Genomic DNA, 21259 nt, shown 5'->3' with positions numbered 1-21259 from the left:
GCTCAAATGAGTATCTAGTTTTGATACTCATTTAAGTATTCATTAGTATACTTTTTACACCACTAGCGTATGGTAAATGCAGTAAATGACAAGTTATGATTAACAAGATATTTAAGATTTTATTTACAGTGACAAACTAATTATTTGTTTCTTTAAAAACAACAAAACACCAGTGGTTCATTAAATTATAAACCACATCACATCTTTTGAAATAACTTGGGCACAGTGTGGTATCATTTGCCAACTAAATGTGAAATACATGTTAATATTGAACACATGTACTCAAAACGTCCAGACTTCAGCCTCTTCAGTCATGACGTTCTCATTTTAACTGTAGGACAACCTGTAAACAACAAGCGCAAAAATAAACCAAAAACTAACAATGAAAAAAACTAAATTTTACAAGGTAAAAGGTAAAGACCAAATATATACATATATTTACATACTTTTATTTAATGTTCTTAATTTCTGGCTAAATATCTTTATTAGGTATTGTGACATCATGTTATATGGTACCAGGCCTGAACAATGTGGGGAAAATATCTACTTGTGATTAGTAATAAGTATTTATTTATGATCACTTTGTGGGTTATTAACATTACCATTTGAGAGTACCTTGATATATTAACTACAAAAGAAATACATGGATCTATGTATTCTTTAAAATTATTGTAGAGATCTAAAGTACAGAGGTTATGCAGATAACAGCACAGCCTTTGGAACTGCAATAGTGAGAGGAAAAGATACATGAGAGTCAATGTTGAGTAATGACCTTTTATTCTGTAAAAGCTCAAAACAAATAAAATGTGAAAGAGCTGTTACAGTCGATAGACAATAAGTATAAAACTCTGCTAAATGTTTAGTTTGTACTAGACTTCTAAAACAAGAAAATCAAATAAAAAGCAGTAGAAACCAGTTAACAGTTAGTTAAACAACAATTGAATTGATGACCTTTCTCTCTCTCTTAAGTAGCATGTTTCTGAGTCTGTGTTTTGAGGAAATAATTATTGTGGGGTGAAAACAATAACTCCACAGACTAAAATGAAACAGAAAAAAACAAAGAAACCCATTTTGTCAGTTAAGCTGCCCATACTTCTGCTCCATCTGTTCTAAATAAGAATGGCCTATTGAATGTGATGTGATGTGAAACCCAGCAAGAGGTTTAGCAGGTTTTATACACAATAAAATGGTAGGCCTATTTACAGAGGACATTTCAGTCTTTCCTATCTGCAGCCATTCAGCTTGATTAATTCATCTTCCAGCCCTATTCTCCGCCATTTTGACAGATAGAGAAACACTGGCTGTATGAATCTTGACTGCTGTGTTTTGTACCTTACCTTATTAGCTGCCTCTAATGAAGAGATGAGCGTGTTAAGTTCGTCTCGGGTCATCTCCATGGTAACTGGACGCAGGGCTCCGTTTTCCCTCACATCCAGACTCAGGCTGAGCAAAGGAGTTTGTAGAGATGAGATCTTGTCACTGGATAGAGCAAGCTTTGGAAATGGGGGTGGGGGGTGGGGGGGGAACAAAAAAAAAAACAAACAGGTTATTGAGAACACAAGTCCATGTGGCTAAACAAACACTACTAAGAAAAACTAACTAGGTTTCCAAATGACAATATTGATCGATGTTCTTGTTTTAAGTGCACATGACAAGTCAGGTTATTTATTTCACTAAACCGTAGTTAACATAATTATATTCAAGATTTCAAAAATGCTGCATAGTATTTCCTAGTTTAAGAATTTCCGTGAAGTTAATTTACTTCCTTGTGGGACATGGACAACCAATATTTCCATAGCTATTACTTTTCAACCATAGTGTAAACATGGCTTAAAATGTGTCTAATTTATACCATAGTTATGATTTGACTAACAGAAATAATATCTTTGCTTTCAAAATTTATGTTAAAAAAGCAGAAAATATTGATTAATGTGTGTATTATTTTGCGTGCATTTTGGACAGAATTGTGTATGTTGACAACACAGATAGGGGAATTCCTTTTGGAAATACTTCCACCTATTTCCTGTCATTTAACATTTTTTTCAAAACTTCTTCCAAACTTTTCTTCACAAAATACCACTTGACTGGTGTAAAACTGTGATAACTATGATAAGTACTATCCCAACAAACCTGTCATATGCACTTTAAGATAAGAAGGTTTCTATGTCTCACCTTGAGTTGCCAGTCAAAGTCAGACAGGACAGCGGAGGAGATGGAGGTGGTCTTGTCCAGTAATGCACGGCTGAGCTCTTGGCGTCTGGCTTTTAAAACACTCAACAATATATCCTTATGTTTGGCATCTGACAGGGCAGCCAGAACCTAATAAATCAAAGTAATGGACAACAAATAAGATTTATTATTATTTTTTTATGCCCAAGAAAATGTTTTGTAGGGGCCTTACTTCCTCATCAGAGCTGTGCCCCCCAGCTGCTAAACAAAACAGTTTTGCGAGGAACTTGTTCAGGTCCAACCACTCCTCCAAACTGCAGATGGCGCTGTAATCCTCCCGTTGAGGTTGCTTTCTTCCACATACCCCATCCACCACAGCATGGCACAACTGAAAAAGACAAGATTTTAACAGCAGGTTTTGAAATGTTTGCATAATGACATACCCATCCTCTCCACCCATAGACTGTGTATGTACAATATAACCACCCTCTGCGGGTGGTCTCATCCCCTTTTTCCACGTTCGGGACTGAGATGTTTGATCTTTTTCCTGAGATTTGCTGTAACCACTGCTCCGGTTTGGGGGTCACTGCCCTGAGTGCCCCGATGACCACGGGAACCACTGATGCCTTCACCTTCCAGGCCTTCTCTAACTCTCCTTTGAGACCCTGGTATTTCTCTAGTTTCTCATGTTCGTTTTTCCTGATGTTCCCATCACTTGGTACTGTAATGTCCACCACGACAGCTTTATATCCCATGCAGGGGCTTGTCCTCCCATGATTGTTCCTCCAGCGCGCCTCTCTCTCTCTCATATATATATATATATATATATATATATATATACACACACATATACATATACATATACACATATACATATACATATACATATATATATATATATATATATATATATATATATATATACACAAACACACACACGCACACAGAGAGAGTCTATGCCTCCACCCCATTGCAGAGGGTGCACTTTGTAACTTGTCTGGTGGAGGATCTACCACTTGATTGTTTCTAAAGAGATGTTATCCAATGTGGCATAACAAAGGAGGGAACATACAGGTCTGTGGAAAGGCGACCCCACTCCCATGAGGAATCTTTTGTTTAATGTTAAAGTTTAATGCCCTACTGTAGAACATTACAGACAAATGCAATTACATTTCCATGGACTGGGACAAGCCTGTGGCACATGCATTTTATACTATAGTATTATTTTTTACTAGAAGAGAATTTCAGTCTATAAAAATACATAATTTGCCTTCTAATGCTTGTTAAAAGAAGCCCGTGTCGTGGCTGGGTACTTACTTTACGACATTCCGAGTCTGAGAATTTATTTAGTAAAAGAGCCGTCATTTTTGCACCATCTCTACAACAAAGTCCCACAAAGAAAAAAAACAGACGAGTTTCCGCTTTTCCCGGTCAGTCAGCTGACAGCGGTCACGTGAGAGTTCAAGCTGCGTTCAAAGACAGTATGTGGATTTCGAAGACTACAGTTTCCGTGTTTTTAAAAATGTACAAAATGTGTTTAATCTATTTTAAACTGTATTTCTATATTAATGATTTATAGCTTTAGATTTATTTGAAGTGTTAACAGAGGCTTCTAATTGTAGCGAAGAGAAAAGATAAAAGTGAAGATACGTTACGTTGTGTATTTTACGCAGAGCCGCCCCAGACGCATCTTGCTGCTGCCGCTGTGACCCTGGAGCTCAGTGATGTCTCTGTCCGCAGACGTTTCAACAAACTGGCCTCTGACAGCGGCTACTGCCTCCAGCCTCTCCACCGGAGCAGGATTCTTCTGATTCAGGACTATGGTTGAGCAGCGCCCGGAGAGACGCTCAGTCAGGCCGTTTTCACAAAACAATAGCTTCAGGTGAGCAGCAATGTTCTACCCTTTCATTACTTCCGGCGATAGTGAATTGTTACCACTGTTGTTACCACAGGAGAGCTGTGCTCGTTTGTTGGTCAGATGTACTTTTAAAGAAAAACTAACGAAGTTGAGTTATATATAGATTAGAGTGATTTAAAGAACTGAAAGTGGCAATTTATTGAGTCCAGAGTGAGCATAAATCAAAAAGATTCGCTTAGACACACCACAACAAGCGCTAGTCAGATGACATATGTTGTGTATGGTTTTACTACTGTGCTTATTGTGAGTAAACTTTAGTCCTGGTCTGTCTGGTTTTGGTGCAGGTGTACACTACAGGAACCAACCCATAGTGTTGCTGCTCTGTACTGTAGCATGAATATCCCTATCACTGTTGTGAAGAATGGAGGTGATCAGGTTAGGCATGTTGCAGTTAGATGTTAACAATACAGATGAAATGTACTGATCCAGCACACTACTGTACATTACTGCATACTACTTTACACTACTGCACACTACTACTACTACTACTACTACTACTACTACTACTACACTGAGACCTTTAACTTACATACAAGGGCGACTGAGAAGTGCAGTAAGTTTCGGTGGCTAAACTTGAATTCCCTCTGGATCAGTGAAGTACTTCTGTCTCTCATTCTCTTTCTCTCTCAACCTAAAAACATGCTTTGTTTTTTCTTGTGTCATGTGATTTTGTTAATTGAAACTTGTAGTAGCTATTGAAAAGAAATTATGAATTGAGAGAAGAAAATGTTGACATTTTATATTGACAGTTGATATATTTGATGTAATGGACCTGTGATGTGTTTGTTGTGTGGGTAGCTGATGATCTGAAATGGAGCAGCTGCACTGGGTCAGATTCCGTTGTCAGCAGCTATGGGCGGCAAACCATACCCAGGGTTGGTACTCGCCCCCGCGCCCCGTCTCTGACAAGTACTCCCCACAGAGGAGTGCTGGGAAGCGGAGGACTGTATTGGCCCGCTGGGGTCCACACCAGGACGAGTACCACAGTATCAGCAAGGCATACAAGGGCAATGCAATCCGCACCACCAAGTACAGCCTCCTCACCTTCATCCCCATGAACCTGTTTCAGCAGTTCCACAGGTGGGCAAGAGAATGTTCCTCTCAGACCACACTCTCATGTCTTCTATATTATTATTATTATGTTATTAATGTTGATAACATTATATGTAAAATGTATGTCAATATTATAAAGGCACAGTATTTTAAAGCGTCTTGATCTAATGCAGTTGCAGAAGCGGGAATAAAAACTGGGAACTACATCAGTCCTATGCTCTTTTTAAAATACAACCAACATGAGGAAATTGCTGTTATGAAACACATAGTTAGTCTTTTGAAATAATGAAAATAAACCACTGTATTAAAGCCTCCACACAATTTTGCAATAAATATTTTGTCACAAGGTTAATATCCTGCCCTAACACCAAAGTACATCTTCCACATGTTAGTTTCATATGAACCATCTCCCACAGGACTTCAGGGATCGGCCTCCTACTGGTGCCCAGAGTCAGGACTAAACATGGGGAATCAGCATTTTAGTTTTATGCAGCTAAAACCTGGAACAGTCTTCCTGAAGATGTGAGACAGGCCTCTACTTTGACAATATTTAAATCCAGGTTCAGAACTGTTCTGTGTAGCTGTGCATATGACTGAAAGTTTTATTCTGCACTCTTCTCTTTTAATATTAATTTTATTTTTTTATGATGAATATTTATATTTTGATTTGTTTATAATGTGATTTTAATGTCTTTCTTATTTTGTAAAGCTCTATGAATTACTTTGTGTTGTGCTATACAAGTAGACCTGCCATGCCTTGGTAATACCACACCATGGGATTTAGATGTCACTATTATGTCTAAATTATACATCATTGTGGACAACCATATTGAACTTGCATTGATCTTGTGGTGAATGTGTGCAGAGCGGCCAATCTGTACTTTCTGTTCCTGGCACTGTTGAATTGGGTCCCTGTGGTGGAGGCCTTCCAGAAGGAGATCACCATGATTCCCCTGGTGCTTGTTCTCACTGTCATTGCGATCAAAGACGCTCTGGAAGACTACAGGCGCTACGTGTTTGACAAGAAGATCAACCACAACACCACCAAAGTGTACTGCACGTGAGTACTCTATACCAATATTCATATTCTTTCATCAGTATATGCTTAATGCTTGCCTGGGTGGAAAATGTCTTAACATTCTACAGGGTCTAGAAAAAGAAAGAAGTAGGGATGGGCGATATGGTGATAAAAATGTAATTGTGATTTTATTTACTGGTATGTGATCAGCTAGGTGATATTGTCAGAACGTGATTCAGAGCTTTTCTGTGCAGCTCTATGATCAAACACTCTTTTACTTACAAACTTGTGATAAAATCAGAATTGTTATCTTAACTGTGACGTACGTTTTTTGGCATCTCACCCATTAAAACAAAGTTAGACTATGGTATCTTCATGCAGCCAGATGTTTTGATTAATATGAAATGTAAAAAAAAGTAGCACAGTCATAGAGATAAAGATACATCTTTGCTGTTTGAACAGATTCAAATTTATAGCATATAACTACCGGTATGTGGTTTTATTTTATTATATTGTAGATTAAGTCAAACATCAAATATCATGAGTTTGTATGGTACAAATTAATAAGCAATGTGTTAGGTCACAATGTGTTAGATTGGTGTGTAAAGATATAATACTATAGAACAGGGGTCCAGAGGGTCTAATTTGGTCCACAAGGGGGCTCTCTTTTTCTATTTTGATTCAGTTTACTATTGAAAAGACTGTCAAGAGATGGAAAGGGAGCCAATCCCATATATTTCCTAATATTTAAAGTCAATTTAATCAAACATTTTGTTGTAGAAGAACCTTTCTATGTACACACAGTCATTAGGTTTGGCCCTCGACCCAGTAACATTCATCTTGGCTCAATAAAGAAAAAACTTTGGCTGTCTCTGGTATGGACTCATATCTCTCCATCTGAACTTTTGACTTCAGATTGAATATAAATTGTCTCAGTTGAATGCAGCACATTTACCAGGTGTGTGTCCCTGTGTTGGATTATGACACACTGTACACAACTGGACCTGGCTGTAAAAGTTGACCCTTGAGTTTGTTTATTACAGGTGTGGTGGTTTAGGGAGGGGCCAACTTTCCACAAATGATTTCCCAGTCATCCATGTTAGTTTAGTGTGTTCTCCAGACTGTGAAATGACGGCTGGAATATGCAAGAGGACAACTGGCATGTTGGACTAATGTGTAAGCTGAGGCGCGGACTTAGGTCTAACTCCACTGAGCAGCACCAGAGGAAGAGAACCGTGGTGTCTTCTTGTTGTCACGATGATGATCATCTGACGCACCTCCTCAAGTCATACCGAAACAACAGAATACGCACCACCAAGTACACGCTGTTGTCCTTCATACCAAAAAACCTGTTCGAGCAGCTTCATCGGGTCGCCAATATCTACTTCATCTTTTTGGCTGTGCTCAACTTTGTTCCTGTTGTGGAGGCATTTAATCCAGAGATAGCACTGGTCCCCATTATTTTGGTGCTCTTAGTGACGGCTTTGAAAGACATCTGGGAGGACCAACGGAGGTTCAGGTCTGATCGTGAGGTGAACAGGCTCAAGTGCAGCGTTTATTCCAGGTACACTGACCTGGAGTCTGAAGGATCATGCTGATAAACACACATTGTAAAACTGGGAAGGGTGCGTTAGTAGTACATTACAAGCATAGGCTGCCCTAGTACAGCTAAAATACAACTGTAATATAGTTTTTAACCCTCCCACCCCTTTTTCTCCCAGAATCCACTGCGATGTACGGTATAGTATTGTTTACTGTAACAACAGCAAAATACTGTTGGAATTAATTTAGAACAAAGTCTTACAGTGCATGCACATAAATGTTTATTACAATGTTACAACATGTATTTTAATATTTAGGTGCACCCCTAACATGTCTACAAAAATATTGTAGACTCAGTGTTTAAAGGTGCACTATATAATTTCTCTGGTGGAGGGTTTGCCAACTGCTTGTCTCCGTGGAGATGTTATTTCTCTGCCTAAAATGTTCCACGGTGTGGCAAACTTTTCTTTCCTCTATTCATAGATTTCAGCTTCTGGTTCTATGCAACAATTTTAGGACTTTCTCCCATTCAAATTACACAATATTTTCTTTTAAATTGTTAGTTGCTATGGCAATGGTTCAAATTTTCCATCATTCTGAAACCCATGGATATATTTAATTGCTGGTGTTTTTAATGCCCTGAAAAACAGTCAGTCCTGTGCCATTGTGTGGTTGTCTGCAAGGAGATAGATAAGTTTAATGACATATTGTTTAACACTCCAGGCAAAGCAAGAGCAAACAGAGAAACGAGCTGGTTGCAGACGTTTTACTAGAAAAGTTACATAGTGTACCTTTAATGCTTGTAAAGATGTTTGAGTTTTTTTATTATTGTAAGCAATGTATGTTATTTGAAAGCCATTTTGCTCACCTGTGACTATTTTTCCACGTCTCTTGTGTGTGCAGTAAGGAGAGGGACTACATCGACTGCTGCTGGAAGGATGTCCATGTGGGGGACTTTGTGCGGCTGTCGTGTAATGAGATCATCCCTGCAGACATGCTATTGTTGCACTCCTCAGACCCCCGTGGGCTCTGCTACATCGAGACTGCCAACCTAGATGGGGAGACCAACCTGAAACAGAGAGAGGTTGTTTCCAAGATGGAGGTACACACTCTTATTACTCATATTTGCACATTCAATTATGGATTATTTTATACACTCTATTTACTGAACTCCACCAACTTCCTGGTTCCACTCATTAGAAAACAATGACTCACTTGTAATATAACCTGATAAGTAAGGTACCAAACTCAAATAGCTTTTTTATATTTAGCAAAACTCTCAGCATATCAATGATTGACCTCATTCCAGCCCTTCTGAACAGACAGGTTAATGGCTCTGTGGGCCTTTCAACTGTCTTTCTTTCACTTTTTCTGTTTAAGTAGAGCAGTATTATCCAAGACTGGGGCCGCAGCATGTCTCTTGATAGGATGGCATAGATTGTGATTGTCATCCTGATTACATAGTGTCACATTCTTATCCTCCTTTACCTTTTTATTTTTCAGGAAATGGAGTTTGTACCTGAGGATTTCCACTGGCGTATTGAATGTGAGAATCCTAACAACAACCTCTGCAGATTCAGGGGATATATGTAAGTCATTTTATTATATTGGCGCTATTAAAACTATCTTGCTCCACTCCACCCCATACACATAGAACTTATAATGTAGGCCTAATTGGGTTGTCAAAAATTGATATTCAAGGTGTAAAGTTCTCTGGCCACATGATTTCTGGCTTTTGGGGAAAAAAATGAAGAAAAATAAAGATGTTTCATGACATTTGCGTGACTGCACTTGGATTTGCTTTTAAGTAAGCATGGTCTGCTGACCACACTGTTCCCCTGTGTCCTACATATGAGATAAAATAGACAAAGTCTGTTCTTTATAACCGTTGTTTGACAATGCATTATGAGCAAGAGAGAGACCCAAGAGCAAGTAGTGTCTGCAGGTGCAAAGACCAGAAGCATACAGGGAACATGGGCTTTTTTTGAGGATGCGATTAAGCGAGTTCTTTTGGACGCTGAGAGTTCAGCCACAGTGCTGTGGGCCCACCCCTTTCCGTCTGTGCTGCATAAAGCATGTGTGTAACCCAGATAGAATATGACTTATCTGAGCCATATTGATAAATAATACGTAAAATAACAAAATAAAACAGCATTTACAACATGACACGAAGAATTAATGTAGGCTTGTATGAAACATTAGGACATAGGAAGTTTATAATTCATTTATAAGGCTACAACCTTGTAAATGTCATAGGCTCAGTTGAATGATTGACATGTTATTATTATTTTTAGACTTCAGCATACAAAACAAAGAAACACCCTCAAAAACTCCTCAGAAAAACTGTTAAAGTGGGACACTGACTGAATGCTGTGTAAACAGATGCATGATATATGTTTGATAGTCCATGTTACTCTGACCCATACAACTTGATATAACCATTAGTATACACTACTACACTACTATACTATACACTATTTTCAATTAGAGACTAAAAGGCTTCTAAATGACCTAGTTTATGTAAATTCAGTGTCAATTAGATTTGTATCCCGGTAGAAGTGTAGAATTATCAATATGAAGTGTTACTGTCATTTGAAGTGTCTAAACATTAGTTTGACCCAGAACCACACCTGACCAATCAAAACTATAGTTTTATTAGACACCGATTCTTGGGCTACAATATAAGAACACAGATGGCGTGTGACTCTTTTAATGTTGAATTATTCCACTAATGTCCCACTTCACCTGAATTCAGCCTTTTAACTCATGATGTAGCAGTGGGGTCATTAAACTATATTTCTGTACTCATATTTTCCTCAATCTGACAGGCACAAAAATGTTTTATTGAACCTGCACCAAATAAGAGGTACTATTTTATTACCTTTATTACTCATGCCAACTGTCTTTACTAGTGCCCATAGAAATATTGATGTAATTCTGGCAGACCTACAAAAAGTTCACACTTCACACTCATTTGAGCAGGTATCAATACTAAAAAAGGACATAAATGATCCTTTCCTGTATAGATTAACTATCATCTTGTCCTGTATCAAAACAAATATAAGACCACATAACCAAGCTGGTACATGTCCATGGACCGCTGTGGAATCTACGTGGGCGACTGAGGGATTATACACATAAAAGGCCACATGGTGATATAAAAGAAAGAACATCAATTTAATGGTGAAACTTATGTAAGGGCTGCGGACCTTTTGTCAGGCCACATACGAAAGACGGGACACAGGGTGGAGTCAGTCAGCTTTACTCCTGTGACAAAAATATAAATACTCTAATATATCTTCACACATATCAGGCACAAAAGCTCCCCTCTGCAGTCTCCAACGTGTTACTCAGGAGGGAACGGGAGCTCACAATTGCATACTGGCCGTGATATTACCATGCTATTACACATATAAACCACAATTATGTAAATCGTGAACAATAAAATAATTTTACATTTATATTGGTGGCAATGGAGTAATTATTTGGAGAGACAAATGCATGACTTATAACATTTTACATCAATTAAAATAAAATCAAACATCCCAGTGACAAACATATAAATACTTAATGGCTCCCTGTAAGAATGAGAACAGTACCGTGATATGGCTGCTCATTTTTGCGGCAAACAGTCCCATAACAATATAAAGGTTACTGAAAAAATGTACAGTCCAAATACAATTTACAAAACTTTTAAAATTAGTTCTCCAAAATACATCCATTATATGTGAAAATTGTCTTATCAGCATGTGTTCTTTTATTTATGCTAACAGTAAGTAATTTTTGTAAAATATATTATTTCCAACTGAGACAGAACCTCTGCAGTCTCCAATGTGCTACTGAGAGGGGAAGTGAAGCTACCAAAATAAAATACAGGGGATCAGTGTGCACTTTCGGTTTTTCAAAATAAAATGTCAAAATTATAAAATTCACATATAAATTTAAATGACATATACAAACATATGCTAACAGGAAATGATAATTAGTGTATTTTTAACTCAGTTACACTTACAATCTATTGTGTAATTTAAGAGGCTTTTTTAAAATTATGATTGTGGTATCAGTATTGGTCGTTCTGTATTGAGTCTATTCCTTAGTATCAAAATTGAGTTTGAAATTTTAGTATCATGACAACAGTACAATGTAACAATGTAATGAACCTGATTTGTACATGATACTGCAGCAGCTTGGCTCTTAACACAGTGATGCAGTTGTCTCCAGGGGGCTATATAGGGAACATTGAGCTGTCTAATGTAGTCACTGTTGTGTGTGTCCTCAGGGAAAACCCCAGTGGAGCTCGAGTTGGCCTCCATAACAGCAACCTCCTGCTCCGGAGCTGCATCATCCGCAACTCCGAGGCCGTGGTGGGCATTGTGGTTTATGCTGGTGAGAAGTAGTCATCATTTTGTAGTCCTTGTGGTAGGCCTACACAGTTTATCTCAGTCAAATAGAAATTACAATTTGAGTTAACGCAATTATCAAATCACAAGGACTGTAATCATAAAGGTTAATAGAATGTACTCTGCAAAAAGCAACACATCCTATAGAAAAATCTTGCTGTACCTATAGTTTAGACCAGGGGTGTCAAACATATTTTCACCTGGGGCCACATTAGCAAAATAGCTGCCTTCAAAGGGCCAGATGTAAAATAAATCTAACTACTTTTTGAAGTATTTGTTGGTCAATTTATGCTATGGTAGGGTAATCTGTCATTTTGTCAGAAGCTGTAGCTGACTGGAGGCTCTTAGTATATTTTGAGCCTTAGAAACATTTTGTATAGGTGTTTGAATGTGCATTATGAACTATGAAAGCTATTGTTAATTTTTTGTTTTGAATCGTGGAGGCAGTGACAAGACTATTATCTCAAGCCCTGTCTATGTTTCTGCACATGTCATATAAACTGACCTTAACAATGACTTGTGCTATTTGAATCAGGCCATGAAACCAAAGCGATGATGAACAACAGTGGGCCCAGGTACAAGCGCAGTCTTCTAGAGAGACAGCTCAACACTGATGTGTTGTGGTGTGTCCTGCTGCTCATAGTAATGTGTCTCACTGCGGCTATAGGTTTGTATGAAGAGAGCACATCACAGCTATATCTATGTGAAACAAATTATGCAGTGGGCTTGTTTGTCTTTAACGTGTCAATGTGTGTTTAGGTCATGGTATTTGGCTAAAGCAACTTAAAAATCCAATTTTTGAAGTGGGTGAAGAAACATCCCCTGCACTGGCGGGCTTCTATGTCTTTTGGACCATGATCATAGTTCTACAGGTAAAACCCTTTTCCTCAGATGAACAGCACCTCCACCAAAATGTTAAGTCAGAGTCCTTATGATGAAATATTTACTGGTTTATACTAATTAGCTTATGATAGGAAGAGTAATTACACAGACTTAGTTGTTTTGGAGCAGTTAATACCATGCATCTTGCGTACAGTATATTTGTCAGGAGTACAGGTTTCATATATTTTTTCTCTTTTTCTCTCTCTTTATAAACAGGTGCTGATCCCCATCTCACTCTATGTCTCAATTGAAATAGTCAAACTGGGTCAGATTTACTTCATCCACAATGACGTGGACTTGTACAATGAGCACACAGACTCCAGGATCCAGTGCCGAGCTCTGAACATCACAGAGGACCTGGGACAGGTGCAGTACGTCTTCTCTGACAAAACTGGAACTCTGACTGAGAACAAGATGGTGTTCCGCCGCTGCAGCGTCTATGGAGTGGAGTATCCTCACTATGACAATGGTGAGATAAAATACCAAACACCACTGTGAATGTACTACACACTTGTGATTCACTAGTAAGAATCATGCTACAACAATAGTATGAAAAAGATATTTATTGATGATATGAATAGATATGGAGGCTGGGTGGGAACTCAGGATGGGGGCTCTGTCTCAGGCCGTTAGCCCAGCCAATTCAGGACCCCCCCCCCTCCTTTGTAGATGGTGAGGTTTTCAGGCTGAAAGATGAACAAGAGACACAGGGTGGAGGGAGGGGTCGAGAGAGCGGAGACATACAGTATAGCTGGGATTGGCTTGTATAAATAGGGCTTTTGGGTAATTAGAGTTGTGGTTGAGGTGACTTGTGGTTTGCTGCTCACTCCATTTATGAGATGTGTCTGTGCAGGGCGCAGGTTAGAGGTCTACAGTGCAGACAAAGAGGAGGCAGGTCGCTGCTCCCTCACCCCCAGGTCCAGCTCCAGGAGAAAGTCTCTGAGCTGCCGTTCTCTGAGCTGTAACCACAGCTCTGTGTCCCTCAACACTCTGACAGCTGACTCTGAGGAAGAGGAGGAGCTGTCCTGTACAAGCCAGTGCCGGCCCAGTGCCTTGGTCAGTGCAACATGGTCTGTTTACCTCACAACAGAGCAGCTTCAAGTATATAACAGTGTATATGTAATGCACTGTTCTGTGTTCAGGCTAAGGAGGTGGTGCCAGACTGTGAGCTGGTGACAAAGCTGAGCTGGCTATGTGCTCCTGACCTGAATGTGGCCCACAGCTGTGCCAAAGCCTCCTCCAGCCTGGAGTTGGCCTTCATCACAGACTTCTTTCTAACACTGGCGATCTGCAACAGTGTGGTTGTGTCTTCACCAGCGCAGTCTCTAAATGTCGTGAGTCATCTTAGTTAACCATAACAATGATTTATATCTTTGCTAAACAACCAAACAGAAATGGGTACATGTGGCTACATCATATATTTGTGCTGTTATATTTGTGCTGCCATAGTGGTACCAACTATTCAAAATATTCACTATTTAAGTCCATATTTTAAGTGCCTACACTCAAAGTGAATCCAAGTGTTTCATGTCTGTACTTGAACCTAAGACAAACAGTCATTATTTGTATAGCACAGTTCATACATAAAGTAATTCAAAGTACTTTACAGAATAAGAAAGACATTAGACATTATGGATATACGCATTGTCAAAGTGGAGGCCTGTCTCACATCTTCTGGAAGTTCCAGATTTTAGCTGCATAAAACTGAAATGCTGATTGCCCATGTTTAGTCCTGACTGGGCACCAGCAGGAGGCCGGTCCCTGAAGTCCTCAGAGTGTGAGATGGTTCATCTAGCACTAACATGTCGCAGTTATACTTTGGTGCTAGGCCATGGAGAGACTTGTACACGAGCAGAACTGCTGAAGTCTATTTTCTGAGCCACAGGAAGCCATTGCAGAGACCTGAGCACTGGGCTCATGTGCTCGTACTTCCTGGTTCTAGTCAGGACCCGAGCAGCAGCGTTCTGGATGTACTGCATTTGTCTTAAGGCTCATTTGGAGAGGCCAGTGAGAGGCCGTTACAGTAGTTTAACCTACTGGAGACAAATGCATGGATAAGTCTCCCCAAGTCTGGTTTAAACAGTACACCTTTAATTTTGCCTCAACTGTCTGTCCTGTGTTTCAGCTTCCTCAGGCTCAGACTCCTCTGCGTTCGCTGGAGGAGATCAAACTCATGTTCCAGCGCTTTAACCTGTCTGCGCTTCCAGCTCTGCCCACTCTGCCACCCCCTCTGAAGAGCAGCCTGGCCTCCAAGATCTTTACCCAAGGAAAGACTGGCTCTTTCACGGTCCCCAAACTGGCTGCAGAAGGCTGTGATCAGACGCCAAACCCAGAGCACTTCAGTGTAAATGGTATAAACTGCATCCAGAATGTTACAGCATGTTGTATGTGGATGGCTTGCTAAATATATCAATAGTATATAGTTTAAACTAAGGAGCTGTATGTAAGACTTTGATTTTAGATTCCTTAAACATGACCTATTTGTGTCCCTAGATACAAGCTAGACATTATTTGGACAACAATGGGCATGATGTCCCATTCATTTATGTTATTCGATGTTTACGGTTATCCAAGCAGAAAGTAGAATGAGCTTCACATGGGTCTCCCATTTGGGTTTCCAGTTTCAATACTCAAATCCAGTTGGGCAAAGGGGTGTTACAGACTGCCCTCCTGTGGGCCCCACTGCGGCAACGTTACAGTCCACTCATTCCCTGCACAAGCACACAATTCAGTCTAAGCTGTCAGTCCTGCCTTGTTAACTATGCATGAACTTTAAAAATCCACAGTGACTAAATGAGCAGAGGCCAGAGCCAATTTTGAACCAGGCCCTGAAGTTCTTTTTGACAAGTGCAAAGTCACTACCAATATTGACTGCCTGACATCATTTATCAGTGCCAGTGCAGCCTCTGTAGCTCAGTGAGTGAATTCTCAGCTTAAGACGTGTCCTGTCCATTACTGAGAATGCATCCTCTATAGGCAGGTTAAGGCACTAGTGACCTTTTTTTTTTTTTAAACTGTAAGAGCGAAGACTACATACAGTTCCTTGTGTTCTAACTTGTATTGCTTTCTTAAGATTTGTGTCACAAAATTTGTCTTGGTAAGAAAAATGCCAAATGAACTTTATATTTATTTTGAGCTGATGATCTTGTTGAAAATGTTATGGATTTACATTGTGTGAGTATAACTTGCTGTGAAAACATTAGTACAGAATCACCAGTACATTTCCACCTTAGATTCTGTTGTTCATCCTGTAGGTGTGATGGATGCTCCTGGGGAAGAAGAAGTGCCGAAGTTGATGTTTCCTGAGGCCGCTGCGTCGGAGGACGCCGGAGCAGTGGAGCCTGAGGACACAGTATTGTATGAAGCAGAGAGCCCTGACGAGGCGGCTCTGGTGTACGCTTCCCGAGCCTATCACATGACTCTGAAAGCACGCTCTGCAGACAGTCTGCAGGTGGAGCTGCCCACAGGGGGAACTGTGCAGGTGCCTCTACTGCATGTCTTGCCTTTTGACTCCAACAGGAAGAGGATGTCTGTGGTGGTGCGGCACCCCCTCACAGGACAGGTGGTGGTTTACACCAAGGGAGCAGACTCAGTGCTCATGGACTTGACCCGCTCCCCTACAGGTAACCAACATGCTCCTTTATCTGCTTTTATTATTTCCCACATTAGAGTTTCAAATGGGGCTCAGTCTCAGTTTACATATAATTATTATTTTACATATTGACTATTACTATTGACTACATAGAGAAGCAGTGTTCTAATTGAACTGGAGCTTTCACTCTCTGCCTCAGCACATTGATTTCTTCGATAATTTGTCTCCATCACAGTGCCTTCACTGTGTCTGTGCAGGTTTGCAGCTGGCTCAAAATGTCTACAGTCATATCCGGTTACAGACGCAGAAGCACCTGGACAGCTATGCCAGAGAGGGACTACGCACGCTTTGCATTGCGACAAAGGTAAATGTGTAACATTATAAGAGTGGTCCATGTGCCTCTGTCCCCTAAAGCTCCTGTGTCTGTGAGCAGACATTGGAGGAGGAGGAGTATGAGGTGTGGCTCAAGACGCAACTGTTGGCAGAAAGCAGCATCGAGAACAGAGAGGAGCTGCTGCTGCGCTCAGCTCAGGCCCTGGAGACTAACCTGACTCTTTTGGGTGACAGTGGATATATATATACACACACATATACACGCACATACACACACATAGACGTACATACACTGCCTGGCCAAAAAAAAAGTCGCCACCACAAAAAAAGGTCACACACAAATATTTCTTTGGACCGCCTTTATCTTTGATTACGTCACACATTCGCTGTGGCATTGTTTGGATAAGCTTCTGCAATGTCACAAGATTTATTTCCATCCAGTGTTGCATTAATTTTTCACCAAGATCTTGCATTGATGATGGTCGAGTCTGACCGCTGCACAAAGCCTTCTCCAGCACATCCCAAAGATTCTCAATGGGATTAAGGTCTGGACTCTGCGGTGGACAATCCATGTGTGAAAATGATGTCTCATGCTCCTGAATCACTCTTTCACAACTTGAGCCTGATGAATCCTGACTTTGTCATCTTGGAATATGCCCATGCCATCAGGGAAGAAAAAATCCATTGATGGAATAACCTGGTCATTCAGTATATTCAGGTGTCAGCTGACCTCATTCTTTGAGTACAGACTGCTGCTGAACCTAGACCTGACCAACTGCAGGAGGCTCAGACCTATTTGCTTAATTAAACCCAGGTGGCGACTTTTTTTTTTGGTCAGGCAGTGTATATATACACACACGCGCACACACACACCCCTATATACACATACATACACATACATAGGCACACACACGCTCATACAGACACACATACGCAAACATATACACACACATGCACAGACACACATACGCGCACAGACACACATATACGCACACATACACGTACATAAACAGAGAGAAGTAACAGCTGTGTGTGCTGTGTGCACAGGGGCCACAGGTATCTTGGACCGCCTGCAGGAGGAGGTGTCTGAAACCATTGAAGCTCTGCAGAGGGCTGATGTCAAAGTATGGATCCTCACAGGGGACAAACAGGAGACCGCCATCAACATTGCTTTTGCTTGTAAACTACTCTGCCCCTCTGACCAGTTATTGACCGCCAACTGTGAGGATAAGGTCAGCTCCCACCCACATGTCAGGACACTAGAACTGTATAATTCACAACAAGTCTTTGTAGTAGTTTACTTGGATGGATGTTTGGGACTTTCAGTTGTCATGTACTGCACCTGAAATAGTGATGCAATGTTATTTGTGATTGTGTTTTTCAGGAGAGCTGTGCAGTGTTGGTGCAGGATTTTCTTCATCGAGTGACCTGTTATGTGCCTGATGACTCGGGCACGGGGTCCCCCAGCACGGGGTCCCCCAGCACGGGGTCCCCCACCACGGGGTCCCCCAGCACAGGGTCCCCCAGCACGGGGCCCCCCAGCACGGGGCCCCCCAGCACGGGGCCCCCCAGCACGGGACCCCCCAGCACGGGACCCCCCAGCAGAGCTGGCTCTGTGCTGGTGATCGATGGGCACACTCTGGACTGGGCTCTTCAGCCTGAGCTCCAGGGTGACTTTCTGGAGCTGAGCAAACATTGCAAAGCCGTCATCTGCTGCAGATCCACTCCTCTCCAGAAGAGCCAAGTGGTCCGGCTAGTCCGAGACAAGCTTAAGGTCATGACTCTGGCTGTGGGTAAGAGCAACACTATCAGAGTATCATTGATTGACCAAAGGCACAAATCACACATTATTAGACATAGGTGGTATCTGATGACTCTCAATGTGATGTTTTAGGTGATGGAGCCAATGACGTGAGCATGATTCAGGTGGCAGATGTTGGTGTTGGGATTTCTGGCCAGGAGGGCATGCAGGTACTACACTGTGAATCTAAGAAGCACAAATAACCAATGAGAATGAGAATTATGAATTATTATGAATGATTACAATGGCTGCCCCAGTAAGTCACCGTGTTGTCTTTCAGGCTGTGATGTCCAGTGACTTTGCCATCTCCAGGTTCAAACACCTCCGGAAACTGCTGCTGGTACATGGCCACTGGTGTTACACTCGTCTGGCCAATATGATCCTCTACTTCATCTACAAGAATGTGGTGAGAGAAAGAACTTACATAGTTCATGTGGGAACATGTGTTAGCTACTCCGTGGTGAGTTCTTGACTTAGTTTTTTTGTTGCAGATGTATGTGAATCTACTGTTCTGGTACCAGTTCTTCTGTGGTTTCTCTGGGAATGTTATGACCAACGCATGGGTTCTCATCTTATTTAACCTGATCTTCACCTCTGTGCCTCCTCTGATCTACGGGGTTCTGGACCAGGACACACCTGTAGATGTTCTGATGGCCCACCCTGAGTTCTACCAGCGAACAAGGACCTCCAAGGTTAGTGGCCTGCTTTATTTGATTATCACTCTATGTGGCCACATACATTCTAACTTAAACATGAATGTGTCGTCCTCACAGGACTATGTTTCCTTGATGTTCTGGCTGAACATTCTGGATGCCTTTTACCAGAGCCTTGTCTGCTTCTTCATTCCATATTTTGTAAGTTCACCACCTTTGTATCCTTTGTATCCTTCAGTGTAAGTTTACAGTAAGGCGATAAAATGTTGTGTTTCAGGCCTATCGGGACTCAGACATTGGTGAGCTGTCCTTTGGTTCACCCATAAACTCCTCAGCGCTGTTCATCATCCTGCTGCACCAGGTGGTGGAGAGCCACACTCTGGTCTGTGCTGCTGTGTGTGTAATGATCAGAGGGTGTAGTCTGTATGGTGTCTAATGGACTAATGTGTCCCTGTCTGCAGACGTGGATCCATGGCCTGGTGTTCCTCCTCAGTGCTGGCTCATACTTTGCCTTCGTGCTGCTCCTCAGTGTGTTCTGTGTGACCTGCAGCCCTCCTACTAATCCTCTGGGAGTTGAAACAATGCAAATGTCCCAGCCAGCCTTCTATTTAGTGTGTATTTTAACTACTGTAACAGCACTGTTACCCAGGTAACTCATCCCAACACAAGGCTCACAAATTTCACCCCTAAGTGCCTTTTATGCAATGAAATAGAAAGAAGGAGAAATGCAAAGTTTACAGTTTAAAATTAGTTTTATGTTCAAATATTATTAATCAAACACAGTAAACAGAGAGTGCACAACCCATTCTAATCACAAACACTCACGTTTATACCACAGAAATTGTAAGTACTAACAGAGTGCCCCCTGGTGTTTGTTTCAGGTTGATGTTTCTTGCACTGAAAAACTCAGTCACAGTGAGAGGAGCAGAGCAGTGGTCACACAGCCCCTCTGTGAGGGGCAGCTGTCCGGATGTGGAGCCCACAGGCCCTGTGCTGTCCTGAGCCCACTATTATTACACAGGACTGATGACTGGATGCATCCAATGCAACTGCTGTATTCATTGATCTGCCTGACTGAACTACAGTTAGTCCGATGGAGAAACAGTGGCCAAATACACACACCTTTTCTCCAATGAGGTGCTATTTATTATTTCACCAAGGCTAATGCAAAGCGAAATAATCCCATTGTCTATTTTTTACTTGTTTGATTTTAATGTTCCTCGAGCATTGAGGGACATCTGAATCTGTGTAGATTATTTATTTGTCATTTGAAAAATGATACACTGGTATCAAGTTACAAAAACTCAGAGACAGAATCTTTCATAATCATGAGGACCATAGCACATGCCACGTTCAATGTTTTGTGCGGTCATTGTCAGAGTAGAGGTCTCTGCTAAATGTATGGGACAAATGGCACCATGTCAAAGGCAGTTATCAACCATTTTGATATGCAATAAAAAACAGGATGTGCCTTTCCTTTTCACATCAACAGTCCCATTTACATTAATGTCACACATTGCTGTTACTGTCCTAATGTTTACAATTTTGCATTTGCAAAATAATATTTTTTATTTTGTTATAGTATAATGTTTTTGGTTGTTTTTTTTGTTTTTTTTTTGTTTTTTTGGTTGTTTTTTTTTTTTTTTTTTATGAATCTAATAACACTCCATATCAAATTATCAAACGTGGATTGCACGCGCCCATGTTGCCTTAAATCCTATATAATCCCTAGTTTTTATCATGAATAATATTTTTCTCTATTTACAAACTCCTTAAGACCGGAATAAAGACATTTGTACTGAAATCATGTTTGTTTGCGTGTACTTCTTCCTGGGTTTACAGTCACGCTCCAGCGATCACTGCTTTCCCTCAGTTCCTCATTGCGCAGCATGGAGCTG

General features: G+C 40.9%; 2 protein-coding genes across 2 annotated transcripts; one reads left to right on the top strand and one right to left on the bottom strand.

The window, feature by feature from the left end:
- Positions 1 to 223: 223 nt before the first annotated feature.
- On the bottom strand, positions 224 to 3558 carry commd8 (COMM domain containing 8). Its single transcript, XM_033987959.2, has 5 exons — positions 3487 to 3558; positions 2402 to 2557; positions 2173 to 2319; positions 1338 to 1493; positions 224 to 343 (listed from the first exon to the last, which is right to left on the bottom strand). Exons 1-5 carry the CDS (start codon positions 3532 to 3534, stop codon positions 323 to 325), a joined length of 528 nt encoding a protein of 175 aa, XP_033843850.1. The 5' UTR covers positions 3535 to 3558; the 3' UTR covers positions 224 to 322.
- Positions 3559 to 3887: 329 nt separating this feature from the next.
- Positions 3888 to 21162, top strand: atp10d (ATPase phospholipid transporting 10D). Its single transcript, XM_055230922.1, has 24 exons — positions 3888 to 4051; positions 4886 to 5167; positions 6006 to 6200; positions 8604 to 8802; positions 9204 to 9289; positions 11980 to 12086; positions 12636 to 12767; positions 12860 to 12972; positions 13199 to 13451; positions 13836 to 14038; positions 14125 to 14316; positions 15108 to 15333; positions 16237 to 16605; positions 16832 to 16938; positions 17008 to 17134; positions 17955 to 18139; positions 18292 to 18700; positions 18802 to 18878; positions 18989 to 19114; positions 19200 to 19400; positions 19482 to 19562; positions 19639 to 19743; positions 19823 to 20010; positions 20243 to 21162. The coding sequence occupies exons 2-24, from the start codon at positions 4899 to 4901 to the stop codon at positions 20361 to 20363; spliced, it is 4071 nt and encodes a 1356-aa protein (XP_055086897.1). The 5' UTR covers positions 3888 to 4051; positions 4886 to 4898; the 3' UTR covers positions 20364 to 21162.
- The last annotated feature ends 97 nt before the right edge of the window (positions 21163 to 21259 follow it).

The sequence above is a fragment of the Periophthalmus magnuspinnatus genome, chromosome 22, assembly GCF_009829125.3.
Source record: "Periophthalmus magnuspinnatus isolate fPerMag1 chromosome 22, fPerMag1.2.pri, whole genome shotgun sequence".
Classification (NCBI taxonomy): Eukaryota; Metazoa; Chordata; class Actinopteri; order Gobiiformes; family Gobiidae; genus Periophthalmus; species Periophthalmus magnuspinnatus.
Note: the sequence above shows the minus strand (reverse complement) of the source record. Positions and strands in the feature narration are given on the sequence as shown.